This window comes from Schistocerca americana, chromosome 2 (assembly GCF_021461395.2).
Source record: "Schistocerca americana isolate TAMUIC-IGC-003095 chromosome 2, iqSchAmer2.1, whole genome shotgun sequence".
In the NCBI taxonomy this organism is placed as follows: Eukaryota; Metazoa; Arthropoda; class Insecta; order Orthoptera; family Acrididae; genus Schistocerca; species Schistocerca americana.
The window spans coordinates 266,715,525-266,732,872 of NC_060120.1; the positions used below are offsets into that span (position 1 = coordinate 266,715,525).

At 39.0% G+C, this 17,348-nt stretch overlaps 1 protein-coding gene across 1 annotated transcript in view; it reads right to left on the reverse strand.

Moving 5' to 3' along the window:
* Positions 1-17,348, reverse strand: part of LOC124593951 (sialin-like) — a 79,797-nt gene that overhangs the window by 13,758 nt on the left and 48,691 nt on the right. The window contains exons 5-8 of the mRNA XM_047132299.1: positions 14,980-15,200; positions 9,166-9,312; positions 7,089-7,221; positions 6,200-6,355 (exon numbers count right to left, since the gene is read on the reverse strand). Coding sequence (XP_046988255.1) covers positions 6,200-6,355; positions 7,089-7,221; positions 9,166-9,312; positions 14,980-15,200 — 657 coding nt within the window. The remainder of the gene's footprint in view (positions 1-6,199; positions 6,356-7,088; positions 7,222-9,165; positions 9,313-14,979; positions 15,201-17,348) is intronic.

Genomic DNA, 17,348 nt, shown 5'->3' on the forward strand with positions numbered 1-17,348 from the left:
TCCCAATCGAAGAATTCTCTACCTACAACATTATACTCCCAGCCTCCTTTTATGCTGGTGGGTCCTCCTCTCGCAACACCTTGTAGTCAATTACGCATTACACAGGTGTGTCCGGATACTTTCGATCAGATACTGAATATAATATTAAAGTGTATCTAAGAAACCTTCTCTTGTGTTTCTGGTTTTGGTCGTTTCGCCACTACCCATCCTGTATAGCAATGCATCAAGATGAATAACTTGTTCATTCCATATACAGGTGATAGGAGGTAAAGCTTCATTTTAGCTCATTCAGTTCTCACACTTATGACAGGACAAATAACTACAGGCATTTCATAGGGTTCTATTCTGGGATAACGCCTGTTGTTCCTGCACGCTAATGATCTTCCATCTTACACAGACAAAGCAGTAATAGTGCTTTTTCCAGAATATGCAATGATGATAATAAAATGCAATGATGATAATCAAACCCAATAAAGCTGCAATAACAAAAGGAGAAATTAATGAAATATTTAATGGTATTATTCATGAGTCCATGAGGTTTATAAGAAAATAATTGCTTAAAACTACTGGTGGTGCATACTGATGAGAACATGAATTGGAAATCACATATTCTTACCAAAAGTTTGAATTTTAATTCAGTGGGGCTATACATAATTGCGTACTTCCATTCACTGATGTCATATGGGTAAAATTTAGTAACTGTCCCACACAGGCACTAAGCACGCATTAAACATAATTATCCAGTAAGGATAACATCTGACGTCTGTCCTTAACCCCAAGTGGATGACTGTAAACAATCAGGCAATATTTTGCTGGGCACTTTGTAGCATGTGAAATGCCGTCATCTGGCCATGGGTATAGGTGACCAAACAGTCATGGCAAGCAGCCAGCACAATCTGCTGTGCTATAAGGATGAGCCAGCCCAGTAGTTTAAAATAAGTAGAGAGAAATAATATTTATTTACTTACATTGAAACTTGGTTTCTGTTAGGACCAAAGGCCTCAAAATACTTTGTACGAAAAAACATGGTCAGTTGTAGGCTGTGATGTAAACGTCCTTTATTTAAATCGTTTTATTAACTACCTCCCCCCCCCCCCCATGAACAATGGACCTTGTCGTTGGTGAGGAGGCTTGCGTGCTTCAGCGATACAGATTGCCGTACTGTAGGTGCAACCACAATGGAGGGGTATCTGTTGAGAGGCCAGACAAACGTGTGGTTCCTGAAGAGGACAGCAGCCTTTTCAGTAGTTGCAGGGGCAACAGTCTGGATGATTGACTGATCTGGCCTTGTAACACTAACCAAAACGGCCTTGCTGTGCTGTTACTGCGAACGGTTGAAAGCAAGGGGAAACTACGGCCGTAATTTTTCCCGAGGGCATGCAGCTTTACTTTATGGTTAATGATGATGGCGTCCTCTTGCGTAAAATATTCCGGAGGTAAAATAGTCCTCCATTCGGATCGCCGGGCGGGGACTACTCAAGAGGACGTCGTTATCAGGACAAAGAAAACTGGCGTTCTACCGATTGGAGCGTGAATTGTCAGATCCCTTAATCGAGCAGGTAGGTTAGAAAATTTAAAAAGGGAAATGGATAGGTTAAAGTTAGATATAGTGGGAATTAGTGAAGTTAGGTGGCAGGAGGAACAAGACTTTTGGTCAGGCGAATACAGGGTTATAAATACAAAGTCAAGTAGGGGTAATGCAGGAGTAGCTTTAATAATGAATAAAAAAATAGGAACTCGGGTAAGCTACTACAAACAGCATAGTGAACGCATTATTGTGGCCAAGATAGACACGAAGCCCACGGTTACTACAGTAGTACAAGTTTATATGCCAACTAGCTCTGCAGATGACGAGGAAATTGAAGAAATTTATGATGAAATAAAAGAAATTATTCAGATAGTGAAGGGAGACGAAAATTTCATAGTCATGGGTGACTGGATTTCGGTAGTAGGAAATGGGAGAGAAGGTAATGTAGCAGGTGAATATGGATTGGGGATAAGAAATGAAAGAGGTAGCCGCCTGGTAGAATTTTGCACACAGCACAACTTAATCATAGCTAACACTTGGTTCAAGAATCATAAAAGAAGGTTGTATACATGGAAGAACCCTGGAGATACTAAAAGGTATCAGATAGATTATATAATGGTAAGACAGAGATTTAGGAACCAGGTTTTAAATTGTAAGAAATTTCCAGGGGCAGATGGGGACTCTGACCACAATCTATTGGTTATGACCTGTAGATTAAAACTGGAGAAACTGCAAAAAGGTGGGAATTTAAGGAGATGGGACCTGGATAAACTGAAAGAACCAGTGGTTGTACAGAGTTTCAGGGAGAGCATAAGGGAACAATTGACAGGAATGGGGGAAAGAAATACAGTAGAAGAAGAATGGGCAGCTTTGAGGGATGAAGTAGCGAAGGCAGCAGAGGATCAAGTAGGTAAAAAGACGAGGGCTAGTAGAAATCCTTGGGTAACAGAAGAAATATTGAATTTAATTGATGAAAGGAGGAAATATAAAAATGCAGTAAATGAAGCAGGCAAAAAGGAATACAACCGTCTCAAAAATGAGATCGACAGGAAGTGCAAAATGGCTAAGCAGGGATGGCTAAAGGACAAATGTAAGGACGTAGAGGCCTATCTCACTAGGGGTAAGATAGATACTGCCTACAGGAAAATTAAAGAGACATTTGGAGATAAGAGAACGACTTGTATGAATATCAAGAGCTCAGATGGAAACCCAGTTCTAAGCAAAGAAGGGAAAGCAGAAAGGTGGAAGGAGTATATAGAGGGTCTATACAAGGGCGATGTACTTGAGGACAATATTATGGAAATGGAAGAGGATGTATATGAAGATGAAATGGGAGATATGATACTGCGTGAAGAGTTTGACAGAGCACTGAAAGACCTGAGTCGAAACAAGGCCCCGAGAGTAGACAACTTTCCATTACAACTACTGACGGCCTTGGGAGAGCCAGTCCTGACAAAACTCTACCATCTGGTGAGCAAGAGGTACGAGACAGGCGAAATACCCTCGGATTTCAAGAAGAATATAATAATAATTCCAATCCCAAAGAAAGCAGGTGTTGACAGATCTGAAAATTACCGAACTATCAGTTTGATAAGTCACGGCTGCAAAATACTAACGCGAATTCTTTACAGACGAATGGAAAAACTAGTAGAAGCCGACCTCGGGAAAGATCAGTTTGGATTCCGTAGAAATATTGGAACACGTGGGGCAATACTGACCCTACAACTTATCCTGGAAGCTAGATTAAGGAAAAAGCTCGCTTCTCGTGGTCGTGCGGTAGCGTTCTCGCTTCCCACGCCCGGGTTCCCGGGTTCGATTCCCGGCGGGGTCAGGGATTTTCTCTGCCTGGGATGGCTGGGTGTTGTGTGCTGTCCTTAGGTTAGTTAGGTTTAAGTAGTTCTAAGTTCTAGGGGACTGATGACCATAGATGTTAAGTCCCATAGTGCTCAGAGCCATTTGAACCGTTTTTTTTATTAAGGAAAGGCAAACCTACGTTTCTAGCATTTGTAGACTTAGAGAAAGCTTTTGACAATGTTGACTGGAATACTGTCTTTCAGATTCTGAAGGTGGCAGTGGTAAAATACAGGGAGCGAAAGGCTATTTACAATTTGTACAGAAACCAAATGCCAGTAATAAGAGTTGAGGGGCATGAAAGGGAAGCAGTGGTTGGGAAGGGAGTGAGACAGGGTTATGGCCTTTCCCCGATGTTATTGAATCTGCATATTGAGCAAGCAGTGAAGGAAACAAGGAAAATTCGGAGTAGGTATGAAAATCCATGAAGAAGAAATAAAAACTTTGAGGTTCGTCAACGACATTGTAATTCTGTCAGAGACAGCAAAGAACATGGAAGAGCAGTTGAACGGAATGGATAGTGTCTTGAAAGGAGGATATAAGATGAACATCAATAAAAGCAAAACGTGGGTAATGGAATGTAGTCGAATTAAGTCGGGAGATGCTGAGGGAATTAGATTAGAAAATAAGACACTTAAAGTAGTAAAGGAGTTTCGCTATTTGGGGAGCAAAATAACTGATGATCGTCGAAGTAGAGAGGATATAAAATGTAGGCTGGCAATGGCAAGGAAAGCGATTCTGAAGAAGAGAAATTTGTTAACATCTAGTATAGTTTTAAGTGTCAGGAAGTCGTTCCTGAAAGTATTTGTATGGAGTGTAGCCATGTATGGAAGTGAAATACGGACGATGAATAGTTTAGACAAGAAGAGAATAGAAGCTTACGAAATGTGGTGCTACAGAAGAATGCTGAAGATTAGATGGGTAGATCACATAACTAATGAGGAAGTATTGAATAGGATTGGGGAGAAGAGAAGTTTGTGGCACAACTTGACTAGAAGAAGGGATCGGTAGGTAGGACATGTTCCGAGGCATCAAGGGATCACCAATTTAGCATTGGAGGGCAGCGTGGAGGGTAAAAATCGTAGAGGGAGACCAAGAGATGAATACACCAAGCAGATTCAGAAGGATGTAGGTTGCAGTAGGTACTGGGAGTTGAAGAAGCTTGCATAGGATAGAGTAGCATGGAGAGCTGCATCAAACCAGTCTCAGGACTGGAGACCACAACAAAAACAACATTAACTAACTTCGACAATAAGTCATTTTCAGACAAAAACGTGATGTCATATTTTACATAAGGTAATTACCAGTTTTTTTTACTGTGCACATACAAAGCCAGACATCATATTCCTTAATGACATTAGGACTGAATCAATACGAAAAATGGCACATTACATGTAAATATTGGTAAGTGGATCATAAGTACTGCATTTCAAGTCGCTTTCAGTGACTGATTCTGTAGATTCAAGAGAACTTAACATAAAAATTTTGATTTAAGGAGGACTTATTACTCACTGATTCCTTGTGAATTAATGCACACCTTTATGCATTTAGTCTGCAATTGCCACAGTCTGTAAATGCTTTGCTTTTTCTACATAACCATATTTTGCTTTGCTACTTTAAATTAGTATTGATTTAATTTACCAATTTATTACATGTGTGGCTACCATTCATATTTACTTGTTCGTTTATTATAAATAAGATCTCTGAGGAATAGTGTAAACAACTCATTGTGGGGAACATTATTATCACACAGAATCAATTTTGTACATTTACCCTTTATTTTATTTATTTATTATTTCCTTTTTTATATCACAGCTGCCAATATTGGTAAAGGGCTTCAGGGGTACTTTAGAATTTCAGTTTTCGTTGTAAAACAATGGTATATGACAAGTCTCTATTGATTCTGGAATATTAGGTCGCTTATTGCCCACAGAAAATCTGTTTGTGCAGTCGCAGGTGAGTTGTGTTTTATAATGCCATATTGCCCATCAAGTTACAGTGTGAACACAAAACATACATCTACTGAATCACTTACATAGTGTTGTCAACTTCTTGGAGTGACTAGATCTATAATGAAGAAATGTTTTCATATAAAAGAGAAGACAATTATTTCCACTGGCACAATGTCATAAAGTCATGGTCCCTGTCCACATACAACATGCATGCATCTGCAAGAAAGGTGTAATTCAACAATACTGTCATGAATTGAAAAGCTTAAATATTTGTACAGAAATTTCAACACCTGGTCAACTACTGAGGATGCCTGAAGATAGATATTCATTATGAGAAGTAACTGCTACTGTTCAAGTAGGAAGTATGTGGAAAAGAAGCACTAGGTCAACAGTTATTATAACTGTTCAAATGTTCAAACGTGTGTGAAATCTTATGGGACTTAACTGCTAAGGTCATCAGTCCCTAAGCTTACACACTACTTAACCTAAATTATGCTAAGGACAAACACACATACACTCATGCCTGAGGGAGGACTCGAACCTCTGCTGGGACCAGCTGCACAGTCCATGACTGCAGTACCTTTAGACTGCTCGGATAATCCCATACAGCTATTATAACTATGGAAGAACATATATTTACAAAGTATCTGCTTTCCTACAGGTTTTTTGTCCTTCACAGTTAGAGCAGGCAGAAACGAGAACATACTAGCACAAATATACATAATACATTCTACAATTAATGTCGATAGCTTCTTTCCTCTGTTGTGAAGATTCTAATTTATGATAGGACCTATGGAAACTGATGTATAAATTAATAATAATTGTTGTAGTAGCAAACTACACTGCCATTTACAAATGCTAAACTTACCAGCAAAATTGGGACTGAGATCGATGTATGTAGCTAAAGAACCTGATGTTTCAGCTCCACTCACAGTAAGAGCTGCTGTCAGGCAAATAGTGGCCATAACTGAGTTACAACCGGAGAAAGCCAACCCTAGCATGAATATGCCTTGCAGAATATTTGCTGCCAACAAAAACATGAGCAATCTAAGTACAATGAAAAAACTCACTTCTTAACATAAAATGTAATAATCAATGGTTTAAAATTCACATTATTTAACAATAAATGTGGCCAGCTCTTGTATTAATCCATTGCAGCTGTTACAAAATTTTAGGGAGTTAAATTAAACAAATTGCAGTTGATGTATTTTGCAGCTTAAAGTATTCATTCATTCTGAGGCATATAGTGAAAAATGTTACATTATTCTTTTCGTTCTAGGATAATAAGCTGCCATTCTAAGAAATGAGGGGAACATGTTCATAAGATTAAGTTTGCACAAACAAATTTGATTTTGTCATTGTTTTCAAAATAATCCTAGAATTCTGTAATGCCTCTTCCTAGTAAGCCTTCTCTTCACTAATGTTTGTTAATTATTAATTTAAATTTTTATAACAATAATAATAATAACAATTGTAATAATTAGAAACATATAATTATAGAGTTCCATTATTCACTTTCTTATTACTCCGATAACTTCAAAAGTTTGTATTATGATATTGTGTTCTAGAGATTCTCCTTGATTATGGTACAAACAGGGCAATTAAATAGCATAAAACAAAATTATTGAAGATTTTCTGAATGCCATGTGTGCCATCAGTTTTCTATATTATCAACAACAGTTGCCTAAAAGCCAACATTTAATAAAAGCAATACATTATATGTCCTGTGAATAACATAAAAGGGTGGATTTACTTACTTATAAAACCAGCCAACTTTCGAACTGCTGTAACTGATAGCTTTCCACTCGACAACAGATGGTCACAAACATAACCAACTATAATGGCGAAACTCGTTCGACAAACATGGGGAAGACCAGAGAAAAAGCCAACCTAAAGAAATATAAAATATGCAGGTACATAATATAAGCAAATCTGTCAAACTTCTTTCCTAAATCTTAAGGAAACTTTTACTGGTCCAACCAGAGACTCAGACAGATCTGGGGAAAATGAAAGAGCTATTAACATCTTCTGTGATGGCTGAAAATGAAACATCGAGTTTTCAGGAGGTAATATGACAAATGCTGAAGAAATTCAGTTTTAGGGATACCTTCAGCGATTAAAGGAATGAAATGGTAGGTAACCAAACACATAACATTGAGGAAACCGTTAAAATATATGAATCAGTAGAATTAACTAATTTCCAAAACTTTAATTAAAGTTTCTAAATTAGAAATTACGACCATTCAGTGTAATTTTCAGCTTCTTGAGCTTGTTTTTTGAAGGTATCTTAGAAAATCTTTTATGGCACTCAGTAATGTCCATAATGCTGCAGAGCAACCCCTGGTCTCTTGGCTAGCATTTTGCTTAATCACCAACACTCAAACTGTATATTACTAGTTTACATGATAATAAGGTGTTGGAGTATTTTGTATTCATATTCTCATTAGCCTGTATCATCCATGGTCCAAAAGATGTTGAACATTTCTACTAAGCTTCATCAATATGAATGTACAAGAACTTACTTTTAAAACTGTATTTTGTCTGCAGAACTCTTAGTTACGTTGGTATACTATACTAGAAAAAGAACTGAATTAAGACAATGAAGTTTCGTGGTATCTTACAACTGTTGCATATGATTCAACGTAGAAGCATGTGGTGTACAACAATTTTTCAATATTCATGGACAGTTCACAGATTCAAATTAACGGAAATGTATTTCGAAAAGCGCCGCAGATGTACAGAATAACACACTTCAGTTCAATAACAACCTGTCAGCCAGGCAAACTCACAATCCCTGCTCTGCCCTTTAACCAGTGATATTATAATAACAGCTGTTTGAGGGAGCCTTGGTGGGGTATGGGAGAATATTGAGATACAGTCAGAATTTTAAGTTTTAAATCAGTCTGTGCAGAGAACTCAAATTGATCTGTTGAAAGAGAAGTAGCTGTTAAAGTCTTGCACCTGGTCTTTAACCGTTAAACTTGACAGATACGTGTACTGCTCATTCACTTTATGAAATTTGCAGTAATTTACATACTACGGCAATACTTGGTTTCTATGTAAAGAGACAAAATTAATTCCCCTTTCTTGTCACAAGTTGTAAGTCGTTATTACTTTACTGGTCTACACAGCACGGATGCAAGTAATTATAAAATTCTGGTTAAGTTACTTTCTCAGTATTCACCTCTAAATACACTCTATAAGAAATCAGACCAATTATTGCCATTGTTGTTACTGAACTGAGGAAATAGAGAAATAACAGCAATTGGTCATAAAGAGATTTAGAACCCTATGGGAATTAAAGTATTTGGAGTACCTGGAATCACTGTAAATTTTAGTGAGCAGTAGAACCGTAGTCCTCAAATTATTTGTGAATTGTTGATTAACGTCTATTACGGCATGTCAGGAAATTAATATTCCACAGACGTTTGCTTTAAGTTTCATTACGTTTTCATCCGCACACATAGTTATCAGATCAGATCGAAATTCAGTGACTGTTTTTCAATTACTTTAAAAAAACCCAAATATTAAATGCACTGCGAGGAATTTGCTAAGACCTGACAGAAATTCTTTCCAAATGCTTAACCAAGATTCAAAATTTGAATTTTTGGAATGCTGTCTCTCATACTTTTGCCGTACACAGGAGTACGGTTCATTTTTTTAGATCTGTAATTCAACATTATATACAATGTTTTGTGCAACACAGAGACTGGTCTACATTTATTTACAGAAGCTCTGAACGGTGTATGTACTTCTTCATAATGTGGGACCAATAAATAATAAGGAACATTTACATAACATAAAATAGAGAAGAAATAATGATTATATTATTACCTTCTGCACACTCCATCCATGAACGTTGCGGAAATATGTAGGTGCTTGGGTTAAAATAGTGAACATTCCCCAAATACAACCCCATGCAAGCAATAGGTTCACAATCAGTGGCCAGCTTGTAAGGATTTTAAACCATGGGATAGGAAGCTGAAAAAGAAATGTCTATCAATTATACATTCAACTGTGAGGGATAATTATTGAACCATACATTAGTCTGTACTTGCAATACAATAGAGTCATTCTGTGCTGAAAACTATTACTGTATATTGCAGATCACCCCATGATAGCACAGTAGTGATCTGTGAAGGCTGAGAGAAGTTATTATAATTTAGAAATCTATGTTATTTTAAATGTCGATTCGGAATTTAAACTTTTCCACCTCAGAAATACATAAAAAAGTTAACGTATCCAACCAAAAATTCACGTGTCTGAATTTTGCTCATGACCTCAAAATCCATGCATTTTTCGAGTAACATCTTCTTTTACTAAGTTAGACAAGAGAAATTTATCTGCAATTTTAATTCTAATTATTTTTCTGCCGACTACGCTTTTTGATACGAAGACTTATGGGAAGCCATAGCTGGTGATTCATCATTTGACGATGAAGAATAACTGAAAATCTTTATCTTATCCTCTCTTATTTTCAGAATGAAAGATATTTCTTGCCTCCTTACTGAACTAACAGTTTCACTCATATATTAGCTTTCTGTACAGTGTTAACAAGTTAATGAATGGAAATGAAGAGCAAAAGAAGCTGTTGAGGTAATGTATGCAATGGGATATGTTTACAGGCGAACAACATTGTTTGTAATCTAAAGTAGATGAGCAGTATTACAGGATCTAAATGTGTGTATTAAATTAGTTATCGCATGTTTTTTTCTGGAACGCTAACGGAGCAGAATATTTCTTTATGAAAAATGAGAGCTTTCGTGGAGGAAGTATAAATGGTGCTGAACAATTACTGCAGGTCATATCTACGAGGTGGAGGAGATTAGTGTTTAACGTCCCATGGACAATGAAGTCTTTAGAGACGGAGCACAATCTCGGATTATGAAAGGATGGGGAAGGAATGCGGTCGTGCCCTTCCAAAGGAACTATCCCGACATTTGCCTCAGCGGTTTAGGGAAATCACGGACAATCTAAATCAGGACGGCTTTACTCGTATTTAATCCGTCGTGCTCCCGAATGCAAATCCAGTGTGCTGACCACTGTGGCACACCGCTTCGTCTGGTCACTTCTAGGAGCATATGCCATCGATTGTATGGAATCAACATGGTAAAATGACTAGATGTGGATATATGACAGAACGACACGTAGGAGTATTATGTTCCGCATTGCCCATGACCATATGCTGAATGCAGTTGCCTTATGTGTTAGTACATCAATGCAGTCAAACGTTTCTAAGAATAATGGTTTACAACTTGAAGCCATGTAACCTGGCATGAGAACACCGGACATACGACGATTCCAACCTATAGAGACGAAAGAGAGGTGTCATGCCTTGTCACTGACAATTAGTACAAATCCTGTAAAAATTACTGCCGGTAGTTACTTCATATTTCACCTGAACCAGTATGCGGTCTGACAGTGCGAAGGGAAGTGCATGCAGTAGACGTTTCTCACAACGGCTGTGAAAGCTGCACGTCTTTAGGGGGCCAAACAGCACAGACAGTGGACATCAGCCGATTATACACACATGTACTATAGTCCCACTAGCGATAATTTTTCCTATTTTTCGAATGTTACAAGGCGGTGAGAGTACGACTGAGCCAATTGTAAACTTAAACTTTAGGTTGTAGAGCATGTAGTTTAGGCCACAGGTGATATTTTGGTTTCTTTTTTTTTTATTTTACCGTGAATTGCACACACACATTCAGGTTACTGTTAACACAAACCGGGATGTTTATTTCTAGAATCTCAGTGGCCTAATACTGTCTTTTCTACTATACCTTAATGATGCGTTTGCTGTGAACTCTCCTGTCTTCCACGGTGATGACAGCTATCTTTACAGTGCCGTATGCGCATGTTCATGATTTGATGAACACTCAAGCACATTTTCGCGCCAAGACTGGCCTCTTAAATCACCTGATATTCTGTACATAGGAAGTGTCTGGGACGTTTTGAATAGTATGTGAAATATAGCAATTTGATAGATATGTAGGATCTAATCCTCAATATGGGGCTTCAGAGGAAGACGTTACACCTGAAAAAACTCGGACACATTTTCTCGTAAAACAGGGGCTGTTATCAAACGGAGAGTTTGTGTAATATCTTAGTGTAATGTCTCTTGAGTTTTTGTATGCCATACTTACAGTGATTCACCCACTAAGGGGGTGAAATAGGTATGAAAAGTTATGTGAATAATGTTCGTTATGAAAGCATTTTTAAAGCTGAATATGTGAAAACTTATATATGGTTTCTACCTCAGAAATTAAAAAAAAGGACATGCTTCAGTGTTTCTGAAAATTCAAGCCCTGAGGGGGTGAAATAAAGGATGGAAGTTTTTATGGAAATATTACATGATGAAAGCATTTTTGAAGCTAAATATATGAATATATGTATTTGGCTTCTCAGTTGGAAATATAAAATATTAGTTTCAGTGTTTCTGGAGATTCAGTTCGAAAGTGGGCAAAATAGGGGATGAAATTTTTATGAAATATTTCATTCAAGCTAAAGTCGTAAGAATTGAATTTGACTTGAAGTCTTATGGAAATATCATGCAAGAACTCAACAAAAGCCTTCGATTCCAGTTACGAGAATCACTTTTCGGACAGGAGTACATTCGGAAAAATGCGAGTTTCTGTGGCCTTAATTAGAAACGGCTCTTTTAATGCACTAATTCTTCCGTAGGCCGAAAACATATTTATAAAATTATTTTTGTTGTAATACCAACACAAACGTGAGTCAACCTAGATGGCATCATTGAAATTTGTAAGAAAAAAAGAAACAAAATTATAATGGGGCTAATTTTCAGAACTTTTCGCAGTCGCTGTGTGGATGGACATTATGATTACTTACGTAAAATGCACTATAATTTGAAGAAAACGATACGAGGTGCAACTAACGTTATTTAAATTAATCATACGGTAACAATCTCTAACAATCCCCTGTGCCATTCCGATTTCTTTACAATCAGAAAAACATTAATTTGCAGAAAATATTTGTAGCTATATGTAACCATGTTCATGTGGGACAACCACCGCCACTGAAGCAGTAAGTTGAATAAATGAATTTATAATAGTAATGTACATGAGTTATTTATTTGATGTACATATAAATATTCTACTAGTGCTTCTCAGTTTAAAATAAATTAGTATCCGTAATTATCTATGTGAACAGACTATCTTTGGTGTTAATGGGTTGTCAGAATATTTTACAGGTCTAGGGGTAGCGTCTTTGATCAGTAATCAAAAAGTTCTCGGTGTCACGTTCGAAACGCTCCACCTCTTGAATTCTGATTACTAATCAACGTTGGCGGCCGAAGACTTCCGGCATGAAAAGCCACCATGATTCTGCCTTGTCAAATAGGGCAGAGGAGTGGACATAGGTTTCCGGCACTCTCTTGTCCTCGCGTTGGGAAACTGCTCCTAAAGGCAGAGGGATCAGCAATGAGCAGTGGTATGAGGATGTAGAATGCAACGGAAACCGCTGCATTAAAGACACGTAACATGTATTCACAGGACATGTGGCCTGTAATTGAAAAGATTCCGGAGTAGTGCCCCATTCGCATCTCTGGGAGGGAACTGCCAAGGAGAGGTGACTTTGAGAAAAAGATTAAATTACCAACGAAAGGATAACGTTTTACGAGTCGGTGCGTGGAATGTCAAAGCTTGAATGTAGTAGGGAAGCTAGAAAATATGAAAAGGGAAATGCAAGGGCTCAATCTAGATAAAGTAGGGGTCAGTGAAGGTGAAATAGAAAGAAGATAAGGATTTCTGGTGAGATGAGTATAGACTAATATCAACAGCAACGGAAAATGGTAAAAATGGCATAACGGAGTAGAATTCGTTACGAATAGGAAGCTAGGGCGGAGAGTGTGTTACAGTGAACAGTTCAGCAATAGGGTTGCTCTTATCAGAATCGATACCAAACTGAGAACGATGATTCTGGTGTACGTGGCGATTTCGCAAGCTGACGATGAAGAGATAGAGAAAGTATATGAGGATATTGATCGGGTAATGCGGCACGTAAAGGGAGATGAAAATCTAATAGTCATGGGGGACTGGAATGCAGTTGTAGAGGAAGGAGTGGAGGAAAAAGTTATAGGAGAATATCGGCTTGAAGAGGGAATGAGAGAGGAGAAAGACTAATTGCGTGCTGTAATAAATTTCAGCTAGTAATAGCCCATACTTTGTTCAGCAATCACAAGAGGAGGAGGTATAGTTGGAAAACGCCGGGTGATGCGGTAAGATTTCAGTTTGATTACTTCATGGTCAGACACAGATACCGAAACCAGATTCTGGATTTTAAGGCGTATCCAGGAGGAGATGCAGAATCAGATCACGATGTAGTAGTGATGAAGAGCCGGTTGAAGCTTAAGAGACTAGCCAGGAAGAATCAACACGCAAAGAAGTGAGATACGGAAGTACTAAGTAATGACGAGATACGCTTTATGTTCTCAAAGGCTATACATACATTAATAAAGAATAGCTGAGTAGGCAGTACAGTTGAAGAGAAATGGGCATCTCTAAAAAGAGCAATCACAGAAATTGGAAAGGAAAACATAGGTACAAAGAAAGAAATTACGAAGAAACCATAAGTAGCAGAAGAAATATTTCAGTTGTTGAATGACAGAAGAAAAAAAAAATGTTTACGGAAATTCAGGAATGCAGACACACAAGTCGTTGAGGAATGAAATAAATAGGAAGTGCAGAGAAGCTAAGACGAAATGGTTACATGAAACATGTGAAGAAATCGAAACAGAACTGACTGTCGGAGGACTGACTCAATATATAGGAAAGTAAAAAGAACCCTCGGTGAAATTCCGTGAAATTAAAATAATGGTTGGTAGGACATGTGTTAAGATGACAGGGAATGTGTTTCCTGGTACTAGAGAGAGAGCTGTGAAGGGCAAAAACTGTAGAGGAAGACAGAGATTGGAATATATTCAACAAATAATTGAGGACATATATTTCAAATTCTACACTGAGATGAAGATGTTAGCATATGTAGGTTACCGACATTGCTTGAATCTACACGTATGATAAATTAAAATACCCCCCCCCCCCCCCAACCCCCACGTTTTTCTGCCTATATAAGAACGATAATCTCTGTAACTACTATGGGGATTCTGATACGGTTTTCACCGATAAACAGACTGATACACACGGAATGTTTGTGTATGTAATTTGTTACCCCTTTGTCAAAACAATCGTGTGGCAATAGGCAGTGCTACCCGTGCGAACTGGGCTTTGTCACTAATTAACATAAAATTTTTCTGGCACATCAGTTCTTAGTTACGCATGCACACCTTCTCCATGCATCAGTATGAATGTATTAATGGAAACCGTATTGCAGTGCGTGCGGCAGTTCCGGAAGGGAGCCTGAACGATCAGGTAGTAGTATGGGAGATTTTAATTCAGAACTTTTAAAAATTTGATTAATTACAGGTCACTGAAAGCACTCATGGGATTTATGGAACGAAGTAAGTAGTAACAGATATTATATGCTAATTTCCACAGGTTAGTTCATAACTTCACATATACACATTTTTCATACAGACATATCAAACCCATATGTGCGTTAGACTCAAGTCTAACAAAAGTGAACAGTAGTCATTTCTGATATTAATTTTCATCCATCATTAATACTCACCTTCTTTTCCGAAATAGTGTCCCCAATGGCATTTTGTATGTGCTGGAGCTCTGACTCACTTATCCTAGGATGATCGACTGGGTTATCGTACACAAGATACCACCAACCGATAAACCACAGTATCCCAATTGCACCAGTGATATAAAAAACTGCCTGCCAGTTGAGAAAGTGGATGATCATTCCACAGAGAGGAAAGGTCAGTGCGGCACCCACGGAACTACCTGTAATATTTTTGGAATGAGCAAGTAAGCAAAGTCGTCGACAAATCATGCGAACACAGCCGCACAATATCACAATACGTAGAGAAAAATCCTCATTATACTCACACTAATTTTTTTTTCACTGAGATTACAACCGAAAATATCATCTCATAACGATTTTTATAATACTTAATCTGAAAAATGGATAATGCAACAGGAAACCTCAAGAAAACATACGTGTCTTCATCAGTATTAAGCGTCATTAAGCCTCTTGTTTTGACTTAGTCTAAACCAACGTCTACACCTCCACGTAAGCTCGAATCTTCGAATATTTCTACGTTTACCTTCGTGGCTTATTCGTGAGGGATACATTGCAGGAAGCAATACATTCTACGCTATGGCAGTTTCAACAGTAGAACGCCTCTCTTGTACTCTTTCCCACCGGAGATGATTGAGCATCTGGGTTACGATTTTGTGCTTACGAAATGAACCTTTAAAGAAACGTGTTTCTCTGTTTGTGACTTTGTCAACCCGCAGACATTCGATTGTTGGTTGAATGTGTAAGCTATTGCCTTGGGGGGAGGGGGGGGGGGAGGGCGGGGGGTGGACGATATTTTCCAAGGATTCTTTCACTGAATATCATTCTGGCATCTGCTGCACCTTCAGTTAGTTTCATGTGGTCGTTGAAAATAAAATCATTCTGTACGTATACTGCTATATGTTTTATAGGTATGACTGCTTCCATTGCTACTTCTACAACCGTGGAATTACCTGTTTATGACCAACATGTTACGTTTGCTATATCGAGGATAAATAGCCACTGCCTGCAACAGGTAACGACCCTCTGGTGGTTATCCTGCAGGCCGCTACAATTTTGTAGTGTTGTGAATTGTATATATCGACAACAAAACGTGAAAAATGCCTCAAGGAACTTCCGACATTTTCCACTAGGTTATATATTTTTTTGGTCATCAGTCTACTGACTGGTTATATATATACACACCAAAAAAAGTTCGTCAACACCCCGATTCCCAGATCTCCTGAAGATAGACGTTGACTGTGGATGTTATATCACAATCACAGTCCCCTTGACAGTTCTGAGACGTCACTAAACCCGCAAAGATATAAACAACCATGCATTAGCAGCCCCAAATAGGCGGAGGGGGGCCCCACAGTTCCAGTCATTCCGCCAGGAAGGAGATGCACGGTTGGTGTTGTCTGTAGTTCAGACACGCCTAGCCCGTCAATACCGCGGTTCGATCGCGTCCGCATTGTTAATTTGTGCCAGGAAGGGCTATCAACAAGGGAAGTGTCCAGGCGTCTCGGAATGAACAAAAGAATTACAATTCGGACATGGAGGAGATAGAGAGAGACAGGAACTGACGATGACATGCCTCGCTCAGGCCGCCCAAGGGCTACTACTTCAGTGGATGGCCGCCACCTGTGGATTATGGCTCGGAGGAACGCTGACAGAAACGCCACAACGTTGAACAATGCTTTTTCGCCGCCACAGGACGTCGTGTTACGACTCAAACGGCGCGCAATAGGCTGCATGATGCGCAACTACATTCCCGACGTCCATGGCGAGGTCCATCTTTGCAACCACAACACCATGGAACGTGGTAGAGATGGGCCCAACAGCATGCCGAATGAACCGCTCAGCATTATCATCACGTTTTCTTCGCTCATTAGTGTCACATATGCCTTCAACCAGACAATTGTCAGAGACCTGCTTGGAGGCAACCCCGTCAGGCTGAACTCCTTAGACACACTGTCCAGCGAGTGCTGCAAGGTGGATCCCTGTTGTTCTGGGAAGGCATTATGTGGGGCCGACGTACGCCGCTGGTGGTCATGAAACGTAACGGTTGTACGACAGGTGAATCCCATCGACCGACCGATAGTGCAACCATATCGGCAGCATATTGACGAGGCATTCGTCTTAATGGACATCAGTTCGTGTCCCCATCGTGCACAGTTTGTGAGTGAATTACTTCAGGGTAACGACATCGCTCGACTAGAGTGGCCAGCATGTTCTCCAGGCATGAATCCTATCGAATTTTCCTGGGATGGATTGAAAAGTGCTGTTTATGGACGACGTGACCCGCCAACCACTCAGAGGGATCTACGCTGAGTCACCGTTGAGGAGTGGGACGATCTGGACCAACAGTG